General features: G+C 36.9%; 1 protein-coding gene across 1 annotated transcript; it reads right to left on the reverse strand.

Annotated features, from left to right (window-relative positions):
- Positions 1-1,062: 1,062 nt before the first annotated feature.
- Positions 1,063-23,978, reverse strand: LOC145784775 (zinc finger-containing ubiquitin peptidase 1-like). Its single transcript, XM_082596627.1, has 9 exons — positions 23,674-23,978; positions 23,046-23,345; positions 20,475-20,664; positions 14,266-14,417; positions 3,852-3,962; positions 3,053-3,239; positions 2,373-2,458; positions 1,883-2,034; positions 1,063-1,644 (listed from the first exon to the last, which is right to left on the reverse strand). The coding sequence occupies exons 1-9, from the start codon at positions 23,885-23,887 to the stop codon at positions 1,486-1,488; spliced, it is 1,551 nt and encodes a 516-aa protein (XP_082452753.1). The 5' UTR covers positions 23,888-23,978; the 3' UTR covers positions 1,063-1,485.
- Positions 23,979-25,069: the final 1,091 nt, after the last annotated feature.

Consider the following 25,069-nt stretch of genomic DNA (forward strand, 5'->3'; position numbering starts at 1 on the left):
AACGAAACTTTTCTCGCCTGCATCCAAAGCATTGAAGCAATGCAAGAAATTGCAAATGTTTTGTAACATGGTTTTTCTTGCTTGTTGCCTGGAAACTTTATATCCGATCCACTGGAGGCCCGTTTCGGTTGGTATCGGCAAGTGAATGGTGCAAATTATTTTATGTCTGTAAAACAAGTTTTCGAGGCAGAAAATAAAATCCGCATTTCATGCGCAATGCAACAAGAAAGCTTGCTAAGGGCATGCAACATGTCTGGTTTGAATATTTTTCCCTCTGCAACTTCTACTGCAAGAAACCTCGAACATGCATGGCTGAATGAGTTTCTTACTGAAAACAGTATTGATTTGGATATCATGTCAGCAGCTGATATGAATGTAACTTACTTTGTCAGTGGTTACATTGGTAGAAGCGTATCTCGACGCAGAAAGAGTCAGGCCTGTTCAACCGAACCGTTCTGTTGCTGTTTAGAGTTATTCCGCAATTTCTTCAGAAAAACTCATTAAAGATAGGTTCTTTTCTTGCACTAATCCTCTTTCTTCGTTTATGTGTGCTGTTGCTTTGGTCAATGATGTTGGATTGTCACGCACGTTGGAGGTAAGCATATTAAATTGATTGTGCAGATAATTATCAAATAACGTAACGTTATATTATCCCAAGACACGAATTGCTCAAACGCTGTTGTCAACGCCTTGATTTGTATAATGTATATTTTTGTTTCTAATCTATCGCAGAAATTCAGAGCAACGGAGATGATAAAAGATAAAGTGACTGATGTGCGATAAATGCTTATTTATAAATTATAATAAACGTGAAAATATATGATGCCTGGCTGTTACTATATATTGTCACTAATTAAGTATAGCTAATAAATCATTGTTACTGCTGTTCTTTCGGATTAGCCACGTTCACGGTTAAGTTTTTGGTGATGATGGAGGTTTGGTAAATGTACATATGCCAAGTTGCCAACGTAGGCCGAAAAAAAGAAAATCAGGCATAAAACATCTGCGTGACGTTGCCTCAATATATTCAATGTTTATTGGGTAACTGTTTTACCTAAATTTATGTAAATTGAAGTACAGAGTACAGTATATAGTTGCCACTATCGCATAATTGTTAAAAAAAATTGACATGTGACACTCAACTTGGTTCATTGGTCCCACATCAACTTGGTTCATTGGTCCCACATCACTTGAAATAATTTCTATCATTTTATCTTGTTTCCTACTTTGTTAACGACTTCTTAAATTGCATTCAAAATGAGGTAAAGCCTCTCACGAATACAATTGCACGTTTTAAGAGAAAAACGCTTTTCCAGAAAAATAATCAAAAAGTAAAAATGGGTCACTAAAGTCACAGACAAACAGGTCACAAACACAGGATACTACTTCACCAAAGACAATAAATTTGTTCTATTAATTTATCAAAAATAATGCAAATAAATATAACAACAAACTCCCATCTTTCCATGGTTTCCGTGGAAATCGTCATAATGGCATTCTTTCGGCCAGCCTATCGACATTTTTCTGAACTTCATAGCGTTCGGATGAGGCAATTCCAACCACACATACCACCTGGTACTGCGGTTTAATGAATGAAGATAAGGGCTTCAGAAACAGGGAACTTGAATTTACTTTCTTGCTTACCTGCGATAAAAGGTGTGAGCATTACATACGTACTGCATAAAATTATATAAATGTTTGCAGCTTTACTATAGCAGGCAATAAAAGCCAACGGAGTGGATACATAAGACTGTATATAAGAGGGTGCAGTGTACTCATTAGGAAAAAAAATGAAAATTTAAATGTTTGTTGAATTAATGATTTCAAACTGGGAGTGACCAGTAGAAAATAGTTTTATTGAATCTTCATTAATGTTACTCACCAGAGCAGATTCTACTTCTCTCCTTTGATGACTGGGATCAAAGAGCACTACACGTGAAGGCCTGGTGCATTTATCATTATATTCAACACCAAATATAGTTCTACTGTGGCCAGCATGCTGCAAATATACGGGAGGAAGCTTTTCCCTGTGGACTAAACGTTACAAGAAGAAATTATAGCTTACAAGGATATCAAGTCTGTGACTCTGTATTAGCAGCCAATCAGTTGTAATAGGCGTTTTGCGTAATAAAACATATAATTTACTCTTTGCAAATATTAATAACATTGAAGAATATAAACTATGATTTTGCAAAAAAAAAGTACATCCAGTCACAGCATGGGATGGAATAATTTGGTTGATGCAATACACTTCTTCATCATTCCATCTCAACGATATTAGATGTTTACTTCAGTCATATCTCGTACAATGTATCATGCTCCCCTTATGACTAATAGTGGTAAGTACACATTGCAAAGACTCTTACGGTTACCTTGATTGGTGGATTCACGGGATTGGAAGTAACCAGCTAACCAATCAAATAAAAGAAGGTGACGTCGCGATTTCATGTCTGAAAACCTGACAAAAAGATGACAAAGCAAACATTTTACTCAACCTTGTCATCATCTCTGACTTGTGTAAAAAGGAGTGTTCTTCCTGACAGTTAACACAAGGCTTTGAAGTGCTCTCTAGAACAGCGAGCAATTGCCATTCACTAACCCAAACGGTGCAGCCCAACCTAATGGGTGAAACACCTGTTGATCGCATTTTACAACACTGGCAATTGGCATGTCTGAGATAAAAGAGATGATCAGTCAAACACGTCCAATAGAAATATAAGTTTATCTTAATGTGTCAGCTAGCCAGCATAAAAAATCATCTTGTTTTTGACTGCTGATGTTACACATCCCTACCTGATTCTTTTACAATTATAAACTCCACATGGTCATGTATTTCAAATGAAAAGTGAAAACACAAACACGTTAAACTTAAATTAAAACTTTATTCGACACCTTTTGCGATTGCTCAAAGTACTCATCAGATTTTATAGATCATAACCTTAGCCGACTAGATAGCTTAGTCATGTAACAGGCTGTATCAAACGGCAAAATACATACATCGCTTCGTACAAGTTTCAAACACAGGAAGTAACAGTTAAGGAAATTCACAAACCTGTGAAAGTCAACTATTCTACAATGAAATCCAAGGCTTGAAAGAACAGTGAAAACCTCAGTGGAACCAATCCATTTTCTAGTTCCAACCAATTTATTCTCCAATTGAGCCCGCCCACTAGCATCAAAACCATTTGACCAAGCAGTTTCAATCATACGCTGTAGTTTGGGAATAGACGGGATGCTTCCTAAAATATATTTGTCATGTATAAAGTTTTGAATAGTTGTAGGTGTATGCATGCACCAGTATTGACCAATGACCGTCATCTATCAATCTCCATGACAACTTTTGGTTGGTTGAGCTACGCAAAAGGTTACAAGTGCCTTGACTACAGCTCTCTCATTACCGTACATAACAAGTTTAAAATCAAATGCAAAAACGTCGGCTGCATAGTCGAGTGGCGAGAGCCCTGAAACGACACCGCTCAAGCGCATGTGGCTGTGTCTATGGCAGGATACTTAAAGGCGTGCCTAATAAAGGTGGTCACGAAGATTGGCTTCCTTGCCTTCCCGTCCACTTAATCTAAATGTTCAACGACCGGGTGTAAGCCTGGATATGACAAACAAAATGCAAAAACGGGTACACCCAAACACAAATGAAAAAATCGACAGTAGGTTTTATTTCTAAACAGTGGCTTGGGATATTGTTTCACAACAAAAATTCAAGCATTGCATTTTACAGTGTCGTAGTTTTGAAGATTTGTATGCAGCTAGGAGAATTGCAATCACCCACCCAATAGATGGTACTGGAAACAAAAAAAAAAGTGGTCACGGCACTCAAAAAAAAAAACAATATAAACCTCTAAGTGATGTCAAGTGATCCTGGAAAATTGGTAAGCATTGCAAAGATGTAAGCATCATCTGAATGTTCCTATATCCACATCCCCATCCCGTATCTCCATAATCCCGACCTTTTAGAATGATAGATGATATTATACATGATAGATAATAATATTAAACATGTGAAACACTAGGGTGGAGTGAAAAAAGTTTTTTGTTTAAATCGAAAAAAACGGGGTTCTTAAATCCCGACAAATGACCTAAAACTTCATTAAAAATTGATTTTAGGGGGTTGCCCCCATTTTCCATCCGGCAACTCCCCAATTTATGCTCGCGAGGGGATAAATTGCCTATCTCGGTAACCACTGGTCGTAGAGTCATGATATATAGCTCAAAAGCTGCCAAAACATCATGTTTTTATCTGTCCTAAGAAGAAAGTTTGCTCTATTTACAATACAAAACGAGTTATAGCCAAAAAACCAAAATATACACACATTTTTGTTAAAATTCAGCATTTTTTCTGACAAATTGTGATCTGTCATAAGTTTTTTGAAAAAAAAATCTGATATGTTGCACAAGATATAGTAACACACTGATAATATCGAATGTAAAAGATGCAGGGAGGAACTACGGCAAGAAGAGCAACAAAATTTCAGTATAGTGAATGGTCTATAGGCTACTTTGATGGACGTAAAAATATAACACAAACGGTTGTGCAAGGTCCAAACAAAAAGCACTACAGATCTGTTCAATTGGAAGAACACTATACTGCAGTTGGCGAGCCGGGGAATTATTACCTCACCCACTTTTCTCCTGAAGATGGCAAGGGCAGAACCATAGCTCAACATCTATTCAATTCATTACAAGGTACAGAATTGCAAAATAAACTGGCAGTTGTTGGTACTGATGGCACTGTATCAATGACAGGAAAACACAACGGATGCATTCGAGGCTTGGAAGAGTTGCTGAATAAGCCACTTCAATGGATAGTATGTCTGCTACATAGGCTACTAATGAATTGCCTTTGGGACATGTGTTTGCAGGTCTCGATGGTGCTACAAGTGGCCCAGACACATTTGCAGGTCCAATTGGAAAAAAAAAACTACATGGAACTGTATCCTGTTGGCCAGTTACTCAATTCAATGAGCTCTCGCCACCACTTTTGGCCTTTCCAAAGCTCCCATCTGAAGTTGTGAATAACTTAAGTACGGACCAGTTCTATGCTTATAAAATGTGCTGGGCAATTATTGAAGGTAACGTTGATGATGATCTGGCTTATTTGGCGGTTGGACCAGTTGTGCAATGTGCATTCAAGATGGCTAACTTTGGGATGCAGAATTTTACGTTATTATGTGACAGTGGATAAACCGCCTTTGAACCTGGAGATTCTGGTTCGTTTTTGCCTTGAAGTATATTTTCCGACTTGGTTTGAAATCAAGCTAAACAACCATATAACGCATGGATCCATAAACTTTTTCAACTTGATTCAACGAGTTTTGAATTTTTCTGACCAAAACGTTCGAGAAATTGCTTTGAATGTGGTAACAAGAAACGGTTATTTCACACACCCCAAAAATATTCTGATTGCAATGCTGGGGGATGATAATGAAGACATACGAAATAAGGGTGTGACCAAGGTGCTTGCAATTCCCAAACATGCCGCTGAAACAAATTCACTTATGGACATTGAAAGTAATAGCAGTTCCAACCCATTGAACTGCAGTCCAATTCGTTTGTTCTGTGTTCCAAAGTTGAACTTGGAAGCAAAGGCATACCACGAGTTAGTTGATATTGAACCTTATCAACAAATTTCTCCAGCAATGGAGCACTTAACTGATGCAGAGTTGGAAGAATGCCGTGAGGAGCCTCTGATTTTGTTTTATCCATACCACAATCAAAACAGTGGAACGACATGTGAAACTCGTAACAAAAGCATCAGCACAAGTTTCAGGATTTGAAAGACAAGATAGACTCATTCGCCAAAAAGTTAAGTCTTGTAAACTGATGAAAAAATTTGACACAAAAATGCATTTTAAATAAGTCGTTTTAATTCAATTGACATACCTATTCAATTTTTTTTTGTGATTATCGTGCCATCAGAAGGCCTGAATTGTCATTTTAAAAACTGAGCCTTTTAGGATTAGCAAAGCTCACACTTGAAATATTTCAACTGAGGAATTACAAATCAACGAAATTATGAAAAAACGTTAAGTTTGGGGGCGACTGGGATATGAGTTTACCACTCTTCGAGTCTCCAGCCACCCAAATATATGTCAAACACAATCTGCCTCCAGCCGTAATCAAACTCGTGCTTTGCCGCTGCAGTATTGAAAACCACGTGCAGTTCCGCTCGGCCATGTCGCTAACATGTCACACCAGGCAAAGCAACTTGTTTTTGCAAAATGAATATGAGTTCTTTGAAGTTCATCACCAAACACTTGTGATATTTTTGCACTGCTGCAATTAACATTATGCTTAATGTGAGTGCTTCATTATGATGTTTTGAACTGATGTTAAAAGGACTGTGTTGTGAATATTTTTGGATTATGGGCCCAATCTTCGGTATTATCAGTGTGTTACTATATCTTGTGCAACATATCAGATTTTTTTTTCAAAAAACTTATGACAGATCACAATTTGTCAGAAAAAATGCTGAATTTTAACAAAAATGTGTGTATATTTTGGTTTTTTGGCTATAACTCGTTTTGTATTGTAAATAGAGCAAACTTTCTTCTTAGGACAGATAGAAACATGATGTTTTGGCAGCTTTTGAGCTATATATCATGACTCTACGACCAGTGGTTACCGAGGTAGGCAATTTTACCCCCTCGCGAGCATAAATTGGGGAGTTGCCGGCTGGAAAATGGGGGCAACCCCTTAACTGTTTGAAGGTTGGGGGGGGGCTGTCAATTCAACTTTTTTGCATCAACAGTTGTATCTCTAAAACCACTGAGGCTGCGACTATGAGATTTCTTGACTTTTCCTAACTTTCATTCACCTCTATTGAGCTGAAATTTTGAGCGAATAAAGGTTATAAATTGAGAGATATAAGGCATTTCTCAGCACATCCTCTGAAATATTTCATATTCTATTGTTCAAAATTTTCCCACCAGCTGGATGAAAGTAATTAATTTGGCCCATGTCTCGTTAATCCTAACTGCTTCACAGCGTGAAGGAAATTGACAGTATGCGTGGACCTTTTGTTCTCACCACGGCTGATAAGCGACGTCGATACAAGAAAAGCTTCAACTTTGATACGATGAGTTACCGTCGCTTGCGGTTGAAATTGCGTAAAATTAAACATAAGACTTGGTGCCAATGCATCTAGAGCGAGAATAGTTTTTCGCAGACAATTATGTCCTTTCAATCAAACAAAGCATAGGCTACAACGTTATTGCCTACTATAGAAGCTGCTCTGTAACATATTATGATTTTGGTTTCAAATCTTTCCTTTTGTCCGACACACTATCAAAAGCAGAAAAGGCGTCGATGTTCCCAAAGCTTCTCACATATGGGTCATTCCATGTCAACTCAACAGGGTGTGCAAGCTCGACCCTCTTAGATTTTCTTGAAATTCACACTAAAGTTTCATATTGATGTATAATGAACACAAAAAATATTTCAGCTCATTATCTCAAGACGTTTAGAAATTACAGCCCTTCAAAGTCACCAAGATCCCTCAAAATGCGTTCGCATGTAAATTTTCCTCCATGTTTGGGTCTTCACAACTTTTCATGTAAAGCATTTACAAATCTGAAATTTGGTATTCTGATTAAGAAGTAGCCCTAGTTTTCATATCTACCATCGAAATTGCTAATTTCAAATTAGTTTTAGATATAGAACCTTTCAAAAATTGAAATTTTTTACATTTGAAAAAATTACATCAATTTTTGATGTCTGCTATCTCCCAAACCAATAGTCCCAAAACTACCATTTTGCATCTTATTATTCTATACTAGTTGGTAATTAACCTCCATGAGACTTACACTAAAAAAATGTGAAATTATTGAAGTTTGGAGGGTGCAAAGATGAAGCGCGAGCAAAAAAGCGCAAAATGCGCCATCTTGTGGTTAATATTTGACCCTGTGGACAGTCATTCAGGAAGTTGAAACTTTCAGAAAAAAATCTTCTTTGCCTAAGCTATAAACAGTTCAAGTTTCAAATATGTAACCCAACTCCTTCAATAGTAAATGCAGCTGTGAAATCATGAGTTTGACCATCACATTCAAAAGTCTTGGGGGTGTAAGGTAGTGTGGCTTAATTGGCAAACATGAAAATGTTTTGAATTTTGCTGAGGACACCCTTTTAAATTGTGAAGTTGTCAGAAAAAATAACTCCTTCAAAACATTTTTGAATTTGAAATTGATTTAGGGGTGGCCCTCTCCCCCTGAAGTTCTGCGCCCTCCCCTAAAATACCAAATCTTCATATCTCAAAAACTGCTGGAGCTAGAGATACAGTTTTTGTGTCAAAAGATGCAGAAAACATGATTTCCTATCTGCTTTCTGAACAGTGATTGTGTCTATCTTGAGTAGAAAAGCAGTTATTTAAAAAAAAACTTGTTTTGGGTATTCTAGCACAAAACAGCGCTGAACAAGTATTGTGGTCCAAGTTATTCAATACACAAAGTTCATAAACTAACTTGTATATAACTGGTTAGTTTCAAGATAAAAATGAAACTAAACAAACAAGCAAGCAAACAAAGAAAAAAAAGTCAAATGAATCAGTAATAGGTCACAACTCGCAGCTATAACTAAGTCAAAACAGGAGAGTTGTATTGTTTCATGTTTTTGTGAATCTCTGCTATTTACTGTTGACTTTTTAAGATCATAGCATGCATAACCATCACAACGGGTAGATGGCTTTTCCGTGTTTCAGCATAATTATCTTTAAATGCCTTGCTCTATAGCACATTGAGTTGGTAACAGTAAAATAAAGCAGCACTAACACAACAAAGCAATTATGGTACTGTAGTTAGCAAAGCACATTCAACAGTATGAGGCAAAGAATATTGCACAGCAAAATAATATAACTCCATAAGTGTACAGGATATATTTGTCACAGGACATCCCCGGCCAGGAATAAAAAAAAAAAAATTAACACTGAGATTTGCAAGTCAGAACATCTTACATAAGACTTAAACACTGGAAGCAAAGTAACGGACACAAAAGATTGTGGCAAGTCATTACAATTCATTTGCAGTGTGATGGCAAAATAATCATAATTTGATCATAGTCCATTGTGTTTAATCTGTACTGTCTGCCACCATGCCCTTGCAACTGTAGAGGACTTATTATACACAAAATATCCCGGAATGGAACCCAGTACTCATTCGTGAGTTGTGAGAGCATCTTCTGATGTGATGCTGCTACTACCTATTGCTGATTCATTTGTTTTTTTTCTTTGTTTGCTTGCTTGTTTGTTTAGTTTCATTTTTACCTTGAAACTAACCAGCTATACAAGTTAGTTTATGAACTTTGTGCATTGAATAACTTGGACCAAAATACTTGTTCAGCGCTGCTTTGTGCTGGAATACCCGAAACAAGTTTTTTGAAATAACTGTTTTTCTACTCAAGATAGGCACAATCATTGTTCAGAAAGCAGATAGGAAATCATGTTTTCTGCATCTTTTGACACAAAAACTGTATCTCTAGCTCCAGCAGTTTTTGAGATATGAAGATTTGGTATTTTGGGGGAGGGCGCAGAACTTCAGGGGGAGAGGGCCACCCCTAAATCAATTTCAAAAATGTTTTGAAGGAGTTATTTTTTCTGACAACTTCACAATTTAAAAGGGTGTCCTCAGCAAAATTCAAAACATTTTCATGTTTGCCAAGTAAGCCACACTACCTCACACCCCCAAGACTTTTGCATGTGATGGTCAAACTCATGATTTCACAGCTGCATTTACTATTGAAGGAGTTGGGTTACATATTTGAAACTTGAACTGTTTATAGCTTAGGCAAAGAAGATTTTTTTCTGAAAGTTTCAACTTCCTGAATGACTGTCCACAGGGTCAAATATTAACCACAAGATGGCGCATTTTGCGCTTTTTTGCTCGCGCTTCATCTTTGCACCCTCCAAACTTCAATAATTTCACATTTTTTTAGTGTAAGTCTCATGGGGGTTAATTACCAACTAGTATAGAATAATAATATGCAAAATGGTAGTTCTGGGACTATTGGTTTGGGAGATAGCGGACATCAAAAATTGATGTAATTTTTTCAAATGTAAAAAATTTCAATTTTTGAAAGGTTCTATATCTAAAACTAATTTGAAATTAGCAATTTCAATGGTAGATATGAAAACTAGGGCTGCTTCTTAATCAGAATACCAAATTTCAGATTTGTAAATGCTTTACATGAAAAGTTGTGAAGACCCAAACATGGAGGAAAATTTACATGCGAACGCATTTTGAGGGATCTTGGTGACTTTGAAGGGCTGTAATTTCTAAACGTCTTGAGATAATGAGCTGAAATTTTGTTTGTGTTCATTATACATCAATATGAAACTTTAGTGTGAATTTCAAGAAAATCTAAGAGGGTCGAGCTTGCACTTTTCCAAAAACCTGTTGAGTTGACATGGAATGACCCATATACTTGTAAACTTATATTTCACATGAGACAACTTGACAAGTAAATACACAAGAAGCGGATTCTTCTCCGTCAACTTCCGCAACAGCGATTCCGATCGAGATTGACGACCAGTTACCTTCCATGGGCGATGTTCAACCGGAGTTTGCGCCATCAGGACGGATTATAACATCAAAAAGACTGGTGAACAGTATAGATTCCTATCTCGACATGAACAACTACGATGCTGTTGAGTTTTCCTGACACACTGAAGTCTTATACAACTTTTGTAGAAAAGCCAAAGAACAGACAAGAGGGCGGCGTCAGCATTACTTGGTCTAATGCGAGACCGGTGCACAATGGGAGAAGGGGCCGGGCTAACATTATATCTGGCCCGATTGGTGTTAGAGGACGGAATGGCCCGTTTCGGTGAGTCCGATTCGGTGAGTCCGATTCGGTTAGTCCGATTCGGTGAGTCCGATCCCTTAACGGGGGATTTTTTTAATTTTTTTTTTAAATTATCGGGTACCGTAGCCTAATTATCATTGCCGTTTTAGGGTTAGGGGTTAGGAGTTAAGGTTAGGGGTTAGAAGTTAGGAACTCACCGAATCAGACTCACCGAATCGGACTCACCGAATCGGACTCACCGAATAGTAGCAGACCCGTTAGAGGAGAAGCCAAAGAAGCCAAGACCCCTCGGCAAGCATGGGAACTATTTTTTTCTTTAAACATTTTGAACATTATTGTTCAAGAAACAAATAGAAAAATTGCCACACTCATTTCTCAATTGCCAGAGAGAATTTTAGATGACAGCAGGTACTGCTATTTTGGCCCAACCAACAACGAGGAGATGCTGGCCTTTGTTGAATTGGAGTATTTTCGGGGGCTTTTAGGACAGGCTGGTCATTCCACGGATGTATTGTTCAATCAACTGCAAGGACATCCCGTGTTTAGTGCAACAATGAGCAAGAACCGCTTTAAATTTTTATTTTCAAACATTTCGTTCGACGACCAAAATACTAGGCCGCAACGTTGGAAGAATGACCGGTTGGCCGCATTTCGAGTCGTTTTCGAAATGTTTAACGAAAACTGCGGCAAACATGTCATTCCAGGTGACTACTTGTCGTTGGACAAAACGCTATACCCCATGAGGACACAAATTGCCTTCAAGCAATATAATCCAAACAAGCCTGCGAAATATGGCCTTCTGTTCAAGTCGGTAAACGCCAGCAGATTCCCATACACATTTGCGGCATCGGTCTATTCAGGTAAACCAAAGGAAGAGCCATTTAATTTTTACGTTCGTGGAACAGAAGAACTGGTAAAAGGAATGGTGATGAGCCTGGAACAACACGGTGACCTTCAAGGTCGGAATATTTTGTATGACCGCTTTTACACCTCCATACTACTCGCGCAGTGGTTGCTTGACAGGGGTATAACGTCAGCTGGAACCCTCAACGCTATACGTAGAGGAATACCCCTGGAAGTGAAGCAAGTGAGTGGTAGGGAGAAATCTTCGTACGAAATTTATTGGCAGACGAGTGAGGCTGATCTCAGCCTACATTCTTATGTAGTAAAAACGAAGAATTCTGGCATGCGGAATGTGTTGATGTTGATGACCATGCAACCTCTATTGGGGATTACCAAGGATGACGGCAAAAAGAAGCCAGGCTTGTATAAGCTTTACGACTTCACAAAGGGTGGCACCGATATCATCAACCAAAGGATGGGTTGGTTCATTCACGTGCAAAGCGAAGTCCCCATGGTGGACAACTACTGCGTTTGCTTATTGAGAAGGTGCCAAAGCCACAAAAAATAAACTACCAAAAAACCGTGGCCAATGTCAATGCTGTGAAAAGCCTTTATGCCCTGCACATTCCATACGAGTACGTCAAGTTTGCTTTTGCGCAGAATAAACTATTTGAATGATTGCGGTTTTATAAACTTTGGCTTCAACCACAGCCTAAATAAAACGCGGAGCTCAATGAGAGATTTTCCTTTTTTCCTTTTATTAGACAGATAGCTATTTTTACGTTGATTCAACATATCAAGACGTTGAATACTTGTAAACATGTGCGGTTTTGCAATTAGATTGCTTATCAAAATCATCTATCCTTTTTTGTATAAAAAGTGGGTCATAAAACTAATCGTAATACTCGATGTAAAATTCAGCATTTTTATATGCTGAAACAGTATTGTATTCATATTTTATAAATCCATTTTCTATTTAGAAAATATCAATATAATGCGGTTTGAGCATAGCTGAATTTTAGCACGGATACAACGACTGATTTTATGACTTTTATACAAACAAGGACAGAAGAGAAGTAATCTAATTGCAAACCCGCGCATGTTTACATCGTCTTGCAATGTTGAATCCACGTCGAAATGATTGTATTAGCGTTGTATTCAATTTCTCGTATTATCGAACTGTAAATGTGCAGCCACTTGTAATTTCAATGTGCCTCATTGCATATTCTTAAATATTTCTGAATTTGTGTGTACATAACCTGACAGAACACAGGTTGCTTTACCATTGAATCAAGTTGAAAAACGTTGCTGCAAGAGCCTTGTGCCAATTGCTGCAGTCCGGTATTGCTGTAACCAAATCAAAATACTTATCAATATTTTGCTGCCAAACTGACATTTTTATCGCATAAACGCCCATTAGGCAAAAAAAAAAGGCAGCTAATTCTTTGTAAAGTACTTCTCCAGGTTCACAATGATTTGACGCATAATAAATACTACTTTGAATAAATCTAAATATTGTTTGGATTTTAGTGTGTGGCATATGAATCTTAGAGAGCTTATTGAATCCACAAGAAAATGACCCGAGGCATTACAGATTTTCTTTTTGATGAAAAGCGTTGTGACGTTCTGTTAATTAATGAACCGTAACTGTTTTATTTTGAATTTCTTTCTGACTTCTGTTTATGTAAAGCATCATCGACTTTATCGGGTAATCTTACTCCTAGTACTAGCCTTGTATGTAGCCGAGTTCACATTGAACTTACATTGAGAGACGCTGTTGCAACTACAATACATTGCATTTAAACCGCTTTTTTTGTTGCATGATCTTCCATTCGTTTCGTGGATTACATAATAGTATTTGATAAACGCCACCCTGCTTCTTCAGCTGGTCTACATTTGTTAATAAAGCGTAGGAGTTGCTGTTCTTGGAACCGAGGTCACAAGATCATAATCCAAATTAGTGTGACACGCGTTCAGAAATCTCATTACTGCATGTAATTGATGAAGCATTGTTCTTTTAGTCAAGAAGCGAGCTTTATTTTGAGCGTGGGAAAAGTTATTATTTTGCATGAAAAATATAGATTCAAATTGAGATTATGTAAAAAAAATTTAATCACAACATGGCAATGCATGTTCTTCATTACTCTACCAAAAAATAATGTGTAAACTCACGCTACAATTGCTTTAATCGCAAAATAATCCAAAAGTCATAAGTCACCTCAACATTTCAACGTCTATGAGCAGTTCTAAAATTCACATAGGTTTAATTTTCGGATATGCTCAGCGTGAATAATTTTACAAAGTGAATCCCAAAGTTTGAAGCCGTACCTTAAAAAATAACAGAGATATCACTCCTAAAGCATAAGAAGAATCGACAGCCCCCCCCCCAAACTGAGCAAGACTCCAGGGAGCCCAACCTCGTAAGGGTTAAAATCAATTTTTAATGAAGTTTTAGGTCATTTGTCGGGATTTAAGAACCCCGTTTTTTTCGATTTTAACAAAAAACTTTTTTCACTCCACCCTAGTGAAACACGTCAAGTAAATTCAAACAAATAATAATAAACAGTGAAAACAAAACATAAATAACCCAGTACAAAAATGACATAGCCTACCCACCAAAATGACTGCCATGAGCACATAAGACCCAGTGCAAGTCTAATGGCTTATAGCGCTGTAATTTATCAGCCAGCCTACTACACACATCGATGGTACACGTTGAAGCATCATCAACTCCAGTATCTAGGTTTTCAAGCAAATCAAATTTCTTTCTGAAAAAAAAAACAATCTTATCAGATGCAAGTGATATCGGGATTGTAATACATCAAAGATGTTAATAAAATACTTAATGCCTACAGATTGCTGCACTTTTCATCACGGCTGCAGCGCTGCTAAAAAGAAGTCTGGCTCTGGCTCCAGAGCTGTCAGGTTTAGCACCAGTGCCTCAAAAACTGTCAGGCTTATATGTTATATCAGTGGCTTCGACTTCAGCCCCGGAGCTGTAAAGCTTTATAGCAGTAGCTCCAGAGCTGTCTGACATGGGTTTCATGCCAGTGGCTCTGGAGAGAAAATAGATGTATGTCCAACATAAGTGCATTTTTTAAATTCTGATGAGGGCTTAAGTTGAGCCGAAAACATTCAACTGTTTATAAAACTATTTGTGAATGTGTAAAATATAGTGTTATAATTAGGGCAACCAAAAGCCAATAAAGTCAAAATTTTTCTGCCTTGTTCAAAGTGTATAAAACGTCTATAAACTAAATTTCAGGCTGACACAAAGAAAGGTTTCAAAGGTATTAAGTAAAAAAATGTCAAATTTTATGGTTAGGTCAAAATTTTCTTTTAACGTAGTTTTTCTTCTCTCTATTCATATTTTATTAAAGCTACACAGATACTGATTTTTTGTTATAATTTTTTTTGCTATTCTGACATATTAATAATCCATTTATTGCAATTTCTGAGGTAATAATCTTGTTTCGCCCACTACCGACGATTGAATATTAAGTGGGCTAGGCGTGGAAGGCAGGTAACGTTATTTTTGTTCTTGGTTAGATGAATACTCAAACCATTATACACATAGTATTGAGTTTTAGGGCTTCCTGATGTTCTCAAATTTGCCTTTAGCTAGCCTATAATTATGCAAATTCTTCTAAAGTTTGTAGTACACTGCTTGATTACGCTTCTGAGTTTACCTCAACCCCTAAAGGTGAATGACAGAAGCCAGAAACTTTAAAGGCAATAATGTTAAACATTACTTGATGTTGAAGTATAATACTGCAGAACCCTCCTAGTAATTTTGGGATATTTAAAGACAATCCATATTTATCTTTTGCAGTTTTTCGAGTTACTTTAAGTACTTGTTCGTTAGCTGTGGTGTCGTTGAGTCTTCTACATTTTTCTTTTATTTCATTAGAAAAAGAAGATATCCTTACCTAACGGTTTAATTTCTAATATGCTTTGTATTTAGATTTGGGTTGCAAACGCAAAAAACTATTGGTCAAAATTTGTAAATTATATATAAAGTCAAAATTTCATGTTTTTAGGTCAAAAAATTGGTTGCCCCAGTTATAATGCTCAGTCAAACAGTGCTGTATTGTTATCTTCAGTATTTTAAAACAGTGCTGTATGGAGTATTCTAAAACGGGTCTGCTACTATTCGGCGAGTCCGATTCGACTAGTCCGATTCGGCGAGCTCCCTATTCGGCGAGAGCCCTTTTCGGCGAGTGCCCTATTCGGCGAGTTTTTGAAATTTTTGAAAGGAAATTATCGGGTACCGTAGCTTAATTATAATTGCCGTTTTTACATCGTTTTAACGTCGCTAAACGTTGAAATCGTGCAGAAAAGAATAAAAAGAATATGTTTGAACTATTAAATTAAAATTCGTCATGTCAGTTCAGTTGTTTTTATTTCTGACCATCATATGAAAAACAATACACGTCAACATAGCAAAGGTAGAAGCGACAAAACGCGAACGTTAAAAAGTGCTTGAATTCGTCATGTCAGTTCAGTTGTTTTTCTTTCTGATCATGATATCAAAAACAATACACGTCAACATAGCAAAGGTGTAGAAAAAGGTAGAAGCGACAAAACGCGAACGTTAAAACGTGCTTGTGACCGAAGTAAGTTATTGAGTTGAAAGAAATTTGGCACAGTCGCAACACTTTCTAAAAAATTAAAGATATGAAGGGAAAATAAAACAAAGAAAATGTTCCAAAAAAAAAAAAAAAAATAGATCATGTTTATGTCTATAAGTTAGTACTTTTGAATAGTTAAAATGATTAGTTTGGACCAACAAATGTGTGGCCTACAGCTTGGATTGAAAGGAAATTATCGGGTAGGCTACCGTAGCCTAGTTATCCCGACCAGCAAAAATTTGTTCCAAGAACACAGTTCATTTTTACATTGTAGTAACAGAACGAAAAGGCTAAACAAATGTGTGGCCTATCGTGTTAACGTCGCTAAACATTGAAATCGTGTAGAAAAGGGAGCTTTTGCTGACTAGGATACTTTGAAACTGAGAAACATTCACAGAAGCCCTACGATTTGTTCCAAGAACCCATTTAGCATAACATTTCATTTGTACATTGATTCAACGTCTGAATACATTATCTTAAAAATGCAACGTATCGTAGGGCTTCTGTGAATGCTTCTGTGAATAACTCCGTAGAACGTAGCGATAACTCCGAGTGTGGCAATAAAAGCAATCCTAGTGTGACGACATAATTACGTCATCCATCTGCGTGACATTTCGCCGAAATTACCTTGCTGCTGATGAAACACGCTTTCGCCCCCACGGCCAAAAAAATACTTAGGCGCCTATGATTTTAACTATTCAAAAGTACTAACTTATAGACATAAACATTATTTTTTTTGTAACATTTTCTTTGTTTTATTTTTCCTTCATATCTTAAATTTTTCTGAAGGTGATGCAACCTTGCCAAATTTCTTTCAACTCAGTAACTTACTTCGGTCACAAGCACGTTTTAACGTTCGCGTTTTGTCGCTTCTACCTTTTTCTACACCTTTGCTATGTTGACGTGTATTGTTTTTGATATCATGATCAGAAATAAAAACAACTGAACTGACATGACGAATTCAAGCACGTTTTAACGTTCGCGTTTTGTCACTTCTACCTCTGCTATATTGACGTGTATTGTTTTTGATATGATGGTCAAAAATAAAAATAACTGAACTGACATAACGAATTCAAGCACGTTTTAACGCTCGCGTTTTGTCTCTTCTACCTTTGCTATGTTGACGTGTATCGTTTTTGATATGATGGTCAAAAATAAAAACAACTGAACTGACATGACGAATTTTAATTTAATAGTTCAAACATTTTCTTTTTATTCCTTTCTGCACGATTTCAACGTTTAGCGACGTTAAAACGATGTAAAAACGGCAATTGTAATTAGGCTAAGGTACCCGATAATTTCCTTTTAAAAATTTCAAAAACTCGCCGAATAGGGCACTCGCCGAAAAAGGCTCTCGCCGAATCGGACTAGTCGAATCGGACTCGCCGAATCGGACTCGCCGAAACGGGTCTGCTACTATTCGGCGAGTCCGATTCGGCGAGTCCGATTCGACTAGTCCGATTCGGCGAGTTCCCTATTCGGCGAGAGCCTTTTTCGGCGAGTGCCCTATTCGGCGAGTTTTTGAAAGGAAATTATCGGGTACCGTAGCCTAATTATAATTGCCGTTTTTACATCGTTTTAACGTCGCTAAACGTTGAAATCGTGCAGAAAGAAATAAAAATAAAATGTTTGAACTATTAAATTAAAATTCGTCATGTCTGTAACAGTTATTTTTATTTTTGACCATCATATCAAAAACAATACACGTCAACATAGCAAAGGTGTAGAAAAAGGTAGACGCGACAAAACGCGAACGTTAAAACGTGCTTGTGACCGAAGTAAGTTATTGAGTTGAAAGAAATTTGGCACGATCGCAACACCTTCAGAAAAATTTAAGATATGAAGGCAAAATAAAACAAAGAAAATGTTACAAAAAAAAAATTATGTTTATGTCTATAAGTTAGTACTTTTGAATAGTTAAAGTGATTAGTTTGGATCAACAAATGTGTGGCCTACAGCTTGGATTGAAAGGAAATTATTGGGTACCGTAGCCTAGTTATCCTGACCAGCAAAAATTGACGTTTTTACATCGTTTTAACGTCGCCAAATGTTGAAATCCTGTAGAAAAGAGAACTTTGCTGACTGGGATACTTTGAAGCTGAGAAACATTCACAGAAGCCCTGCGATTTGTTCCAAGAACCCATTTAGCATAACATTTCATTTGTACATTGATTCAACGTCTGAATACATTATCTTAAAAATGCAACGTATCGTAGGGCTTCTGTGAATGTTTCTCAGTTTCAACGTATCCTAGTCAGCAAAGTTCTCTTTTCTACACGATTTCAACGTTTAGCGACGTTAAAACGATAGACCGCACATTTGGTTATCTGTTACTACAATGTAAAAATGAACTGTTAGGCTAACTGGGTTCTTGAACAAATTTTTGCTGGTCGGGATAACTAGGCTACGGTACCCGATAATTTCCTTTCAATCCAAGCTGTAGGCCACACATTTGTTGATCCAAACTAATCATTTTAACTATTCAAAAGTACTAACTTATAGACATAAACATGTTTTTTTTTTTTGTAATATTTTCTTTGCTTTATTTTCCCTTCATATCTTAAATTTTTCAGAAGGTGTTGCGATCGTGCCAAATTTCTTTCAACTCAATAAGTTACTTCGGTCACAAGCACGTTTTAACGTTCGCGTTTTGTCGCGTGTACCTTTTTCTACACCTTTGCTATGTTGACGTGAATTGTTTTTGATATCATGATCGGAAATAAAAATAACTGTTACTGACATGACGAATTCAAGCACGTTTTAACGTTCGCGTTTTGTCGCTTCTACCTTTGCTATGTTGACGTGTATTGTTTTTGATATGATGGTCAAAAATAACTGAACTGACATGACGAATGTTAATTTAATAGTTCAAACATTTTATTTTTATTCCTTTCTGCACGATTTCAACGTTTAGCGACGTTAAAACGATGTAAAAACGGCAATTGTAATTAGGCTACGGTACCCGATAATTTCCTTTTAAACATTCCAAAAACTCGCCGAATAGGGCACTCGCCGAAAAAGGCTCTCGGCGAATAGGGAACTCGCCGAATCGGACTAGTCGAATCGGACTCGCCGAATAGGACTCGCCGAAACGGGCCATTCCGCGCCGAAACGGGCCATTCCGTTCTAAAACACTGTCTTTCAAAACAATGACAAATATAAACAGTATGGACAGTGTGGTAACATCTGCTTATAAGTAATTTGTAGGATGTATGTAGCATATCAGTTTCCTAGCCTACATAGTTTCAATATATATCCTTCATGTGCTATGTCTCTTGATAGTAGGCTACTACATAAAAACTTCTCATATAGTGTGTGACTTCATAATTTTTGTTACATACTTCAGCAGGTAGCTAATGGGCTAGCCTGCAACTAACTGCGCATTATTTTACACTCATCAAATGAAACGCATAGCTGCTCATTATTTCACTACCAACTAGCGAGATTCATCCATATTTTTTATTAGACAACATTTACATACAGTATGTTTTATGTACGGCATAATAAGTATATATGATTTTACTAGTTGATCTGTGACAAAACAATATGCTTAGTAGAAAATGCATCAATATATGACATAGTTGATCATCTCTCATCATAGTCTTGTCGCATAGATTTAATAAAATTAACTCATGAGTTTCTTAGCCAATTAGAGCATGAGCTGTTACATTTTTGCGGAATGGCCCGTTTCGGTGAGTCCGATTTGGTGAGTCCGATCCCTATTCAGTGATCTTTTTAATTTTTTTTTTAATTATTGGGTACCGTAGCCTAATTATCATTGCCGTTTTAGGGTTAGGGGTTAGAGGTTAGAAACTCATCGAATAGTAGCAGACCCACATTTTTGGTGGCTCCAGCTCCACAGCAAACAGAGTTAAAGGCTCCAAAGTAAGCAGAGTTAACGGCTTCGGCTCCATTGAAAACACTTGGCTCTGCGGCCCTGCTTTTCACTAACCAGATAGCCAAAGACAGTCCTGTTTTGTAAGCTCTTATCCCTAGCCAAGTACAACCTCAACAGCAAACACAAAAAATAATCTATGGGCACACCATTCGGAATTTAGATTCACGTCTACACCACCCTGCCATTTGAGTACCGTATAAAGTCATTATATACGATTTGAAGGGATTCAGGTGTGGTTAACAGCATAAGGCTCATGTCATAATAACTTGTTCTGAATTTAGATTTCCAATACCTACACATAATACTCTGTTATCGAAAGCTTTTTTCTGCCAACATCCTTTTCCATGGATTTAACAGCTTGGGAAATATAGTTTCCACCAGGGTTAAAATGTTGTTCTTCCTTCAGCATTTCTAATTGAACTTCTTCAGCCACTTGTCGCCCCAATTTTTCTTCATGCATTTGACGTATCTCCTCCTTTTCAAGTTCTACAACAAATGCAGATGCATTTATAGTACATTTACTAATAACATAGGGTAGGCTATATATTGTAATAAATTCAAAATGACTACTTTTTAGTATACGCCAATTTTTTTTGTAATGAAAAGAGCTTTGTATAAATGATATTTCTCAAATAACAAACAACACACTGAAACACATAATGACAAGTGGGTTATATCTTTCCTAGCAATAGGTGCAACGTTTATGATATGTGATGTATGCAAAAAGATAATCATCATAAACACCTAAACTTTTCAGTAGGCTATTAAGTACACGGTAAATATTTAGTAGACTAAATACTGACATTAAAATCCAAAATTATAATGGTTTTCATTTTTTAAAAAAGGTAGAGGCTATATTCCGCTGTTTACTCAAGACAATGACCTCAATATGGAGTGCACTCTGGCGTGTTGTTGCATAGGCTCCCTTTCTGTTTGCGCACATATAGAGTGCCAACTGCGAAACGTAAAGTTGTGCAAGCTTTAATACACGTATCAAGGAGGCAGCATCAAAAATTTGGCAAAACTAAAACCCTTAATACAAGTGATAAAACTATTTTGTTGAAATTAGTATTGTTAATTTTTGCAGCCACCAAACTTACTTGCTGACAATAACAATTAGAGTGCATAAAATCGGTCATTTTTGTAAACTTGGCTAGCAAATAACATAAAAAGAAATTTGACTCAGTGATCAAGAGCATGTGCAAAGGACGTGGTCAACCCCTTTTTGTGAATGAAAATTTACCAAAAAAAATTCTCCAACTCCAACAGAATTAAAGAAATTCTAAAAATTAAACTTAATTAACTGCTGGAAGCAGCAAAAAGCACTACAGACGAAATCGGTTAATCGTATCACCTATTTGCCAGACGTTTTGATACGATTATTCGTTTTAACCAATTTGCTAAAAAAAAGGTTTGTCGTGAACGGGTGTAATTGTTGAGAAGACGTCTGTGCTGAATAGGCTGCAACGCACATTACAACTGATACTTCCTACAACTGTTTACAATTCCGGTTAAACTTTAAAGAGTTTCCTAGTTTTCTGTTACATAACACTATGCTGTATGTTCCAGCCAGCAAAACTGGTTCTTTTTACATTGATTTATCGTCTGCAGACGTTGAATCAATGTAAAAAAGACCAGCTTTGCTGACTGGGAGAGCTTGTATGATCAAAGCATTTTTCTGCAAACTGCGGCAATCGGACTTGCTTTCATCTCACCGATCTCTGTGACCTCTGTGATGTCACAACGCGACCTTTGACCGTTGAAGTTTTTTTATTCAAGCTTGCTATTTTTAGCCTACCAGTTGTGTAGTTTTGAGAACGGAATGTGGCCTACAAAAATAGAGGTATGGTAGAAAAACACGGCTCACACTTACTGTTTGTTTTGAAATCGCGTAGATTTTTTTCAAGTCTTTTGCGCTGTCTGGTAAAATAATTAATTTGCAATGTTCTTCAACTGAACGAAACTGCACAAATGAAATTACGCACTGCATTTTACAACAGTAGGCTACTTTTATTCGGCAATTTTAAAAAATTCTCCAAAGTTTTCTGGTTTAAACTTTTGGACATGCTTCCCTCTCAAGCCAAAATAATTTGTCGGCGTCCATTCCTTGAAAGGCTAGTCGCCGACGGATGACATCAAAAGCATTTAAACTTCTTTATTGGGAAGTGTGATTATTCCTTTTGTCTGCTCTTCTGTTTTAATGAAGCCCAGCCGTGCGAAAATTGGTTGTTTGCAGTGCGATGTCTAGCACATATTATGGTCTGGGATTACAGACACTTGCCTTTGTTTTGATCGCTAGCGTCTGTCACGCCTTTGCTTCATTTCGCCTTTGAACATTGCAGACAAAATGAGACATTCTCTTTTTGCTTACGGGTACAATTATACGATTAAATAAATGAAGTATGCAAACGTGAAGTAAATCCTGATGCTTTTATCCGACTTATTCTTTTAAGCGGTATACGCTTAACCGATGTTTTTACTTAACATTAGATTAGATTTGGTTTGGGATTTCAGGTTTTGATTCAAATAAACGATTGATACGTTTAAGCGGTATACTATTAACCGATTTCGTCTGTATTATCAATCAAGTTCTAAAAAATGCTTCTGGGAATATCAAACTGGCGCCGTTTGGAATCTGAAACTGATACAGTTGCTATGAGCAATGGACATTCACACTAAAATCTGTCCTATTTAAAGGTAAGAAATGCAGCTTTTTGTTGTTGTTAATATAAGATAATTCGAGAAAAATTATGTCATGCTTTAGTGAACAGGTACAATGGTGCATATAGCCTCTGACACTATATCACAATACATAGTAAGAATAGCCACTGTAAAAAAAATTCTTTCAAACATGAATTTAAACTTACGTTGTGCAAGAATTCTATCTGAATCTGTATAATCTGATGAAATAACTTGATGACTGCATGAAGGTGCAGCATCATCTGTAGTTGCCTCAGTTGAAAAGTCTTGCCAACAACTTTTAGTTTTTTTAAGATGATTAGTTTTTGTAAATGCTGCTCTTGAACCATTTGGTTGATTATCATCTAAAAAATGTGTTTCAACATGCATGGAAATGCTTGTGTTAGGAAAACTGGCATCACATACAGGGCAGGCTTCATAACTTTCTTGGCCTTTCATATATTTTGATCCATCATTTGCAACAGAACCTAAAAAAATTCATTGAATATATATAATACTCAGAAAAAATGTAAAATTGCCTTAAACCTTGCATACATGTAAAATGTGTTGTAAAAACAAAAATTAATTATTTTTTTACATACTCTCTGGCTTCTTTCTGCTTATGCTTTGCAGAACAAGCAAATTACAACTAATTTAGTAAAGCCATGAAACGAGCTTGCATGCAATCCACAGTCCACACACTATATTTGTTGATTCCAATCTGTGATGTACTATGCCATCACGGTATTGTAGACCAGAGCAGAGACTTGCACAACAGCTGTGAAAAATATCAGGCAATAAGCATATTCAACTTACTAGTATGTTTAGTTGGTGTCTTCATTTCTTCAACATGAACTGTTGCAACATGGATCTGTAGTTCACTGGTATCCAAGCTTGAATAAGGACAAAAAGGGCATGAGTTGACATGATCAAAATGTATTTTCATGTGATGCATTAGCTTGGCTTCACTGTCATATATACCACCACATACATGACATGTGGAATCTACACATTCTTCAAAACATGCCATTCCTAATGTGCATTCTTAGTGTATAAAACTTGCAGACATTTTGTGGATGTATTTTAATATTGCAGACTGTAAGTTGCTAAAAACGAGCAGCCCAGGCTCATCAGTCAGTTATCCGGTCTTTCCAAAAGAAAACCCAATAACCCATGCAGCCAGAGTTGCCAGAGAAAGTAGCCCAATTTCTGCACGATGTTTTTCTTTCAAGAAAAGTTGCATTTTGTATGTTGCATAATTTTCCAACATGTCCCAATTGTAAGATATTGCATAGTATATCAGTTCCTACAGTACAGTTAAACTTTGCAACCTTAAATTACCTAAACAGAAAAAAGATTATATTTCCAGTCAGTAATCGGAAAGATCACAAGAACTATCAAATACAAGAGCAGAAATATATGCAAAATAATGCTTACACCAACAGACCAAGAAATGAACACCACTACCGTTAATTGTTTTAATGAAACCTATACGAGTACTCAAAAAAAGTCTATTGATTGTTTTACAATACAATACCACTAAGTGATGTATATAACACAAAAATGTCAACATAAATCTTACAATTTTCTATGTAACCTTGCAGTAGCGTATTTAGGGGGGAGGATAAAGGGCGATGGCCTCCCCCTAATGATCAGGTAAAAAAAAATACAAATTTTGCAAAAAAAAGTTTTAGCCCAAGACATAATTGCTTGGATGATTCGTCCTAGCGCGGGAAGGGGGCGGGAGTAAAGCCTACTTTTTGCAATGTAATTTGTCAACAGTTTTTCTTCCTTGACAATTGCATGGCACAAATTCATGAGAGATTTAATGAACACTGCTCGCTAGCTTTTAAAGTCAGCACATTTCTGCCTTCATTGATTCATGAAGATGAAGACTGCCCGATCGAGGAGATTTTCGACTGCTACCATGAAATGCTGGATGTTGAACCAAGCAATTGCTTTGCAGCTACTGTTGAGTTGCGAAGATGGAGAAAGAGAATTGGCTTGCAGTTTCTGTGGATAAACAACTCGGCACTTATCCGATTATCCATGAATTACTTCGAATCTTTGCTTCGCTTTCAGTTACAACTGCCTCCAATGAGCGATGTTTCAGTTCACTAAAGTAGCCTACCTGAAAAATTATTACAGCACGACCATGACCGAGCCACGTTTGGATGGTCTAGCTCCGATGTTTTTAAACAAGGATATTGTA

Source organism: Aplidium turbinatum, chromosome 15 (assembly GCF_918807975.1).
Source record: "Aplidium turbinatum chromosome 15, kaAplTurb1.1, whole genome shotgun sequence".
NCBI classification, from domain to species: Eukaryota; Metazoa; Chordata; class Ascidiacea; order Aplousobranchia; family Polyclinidae; genus Aplidium; species Aplidium turbinatum.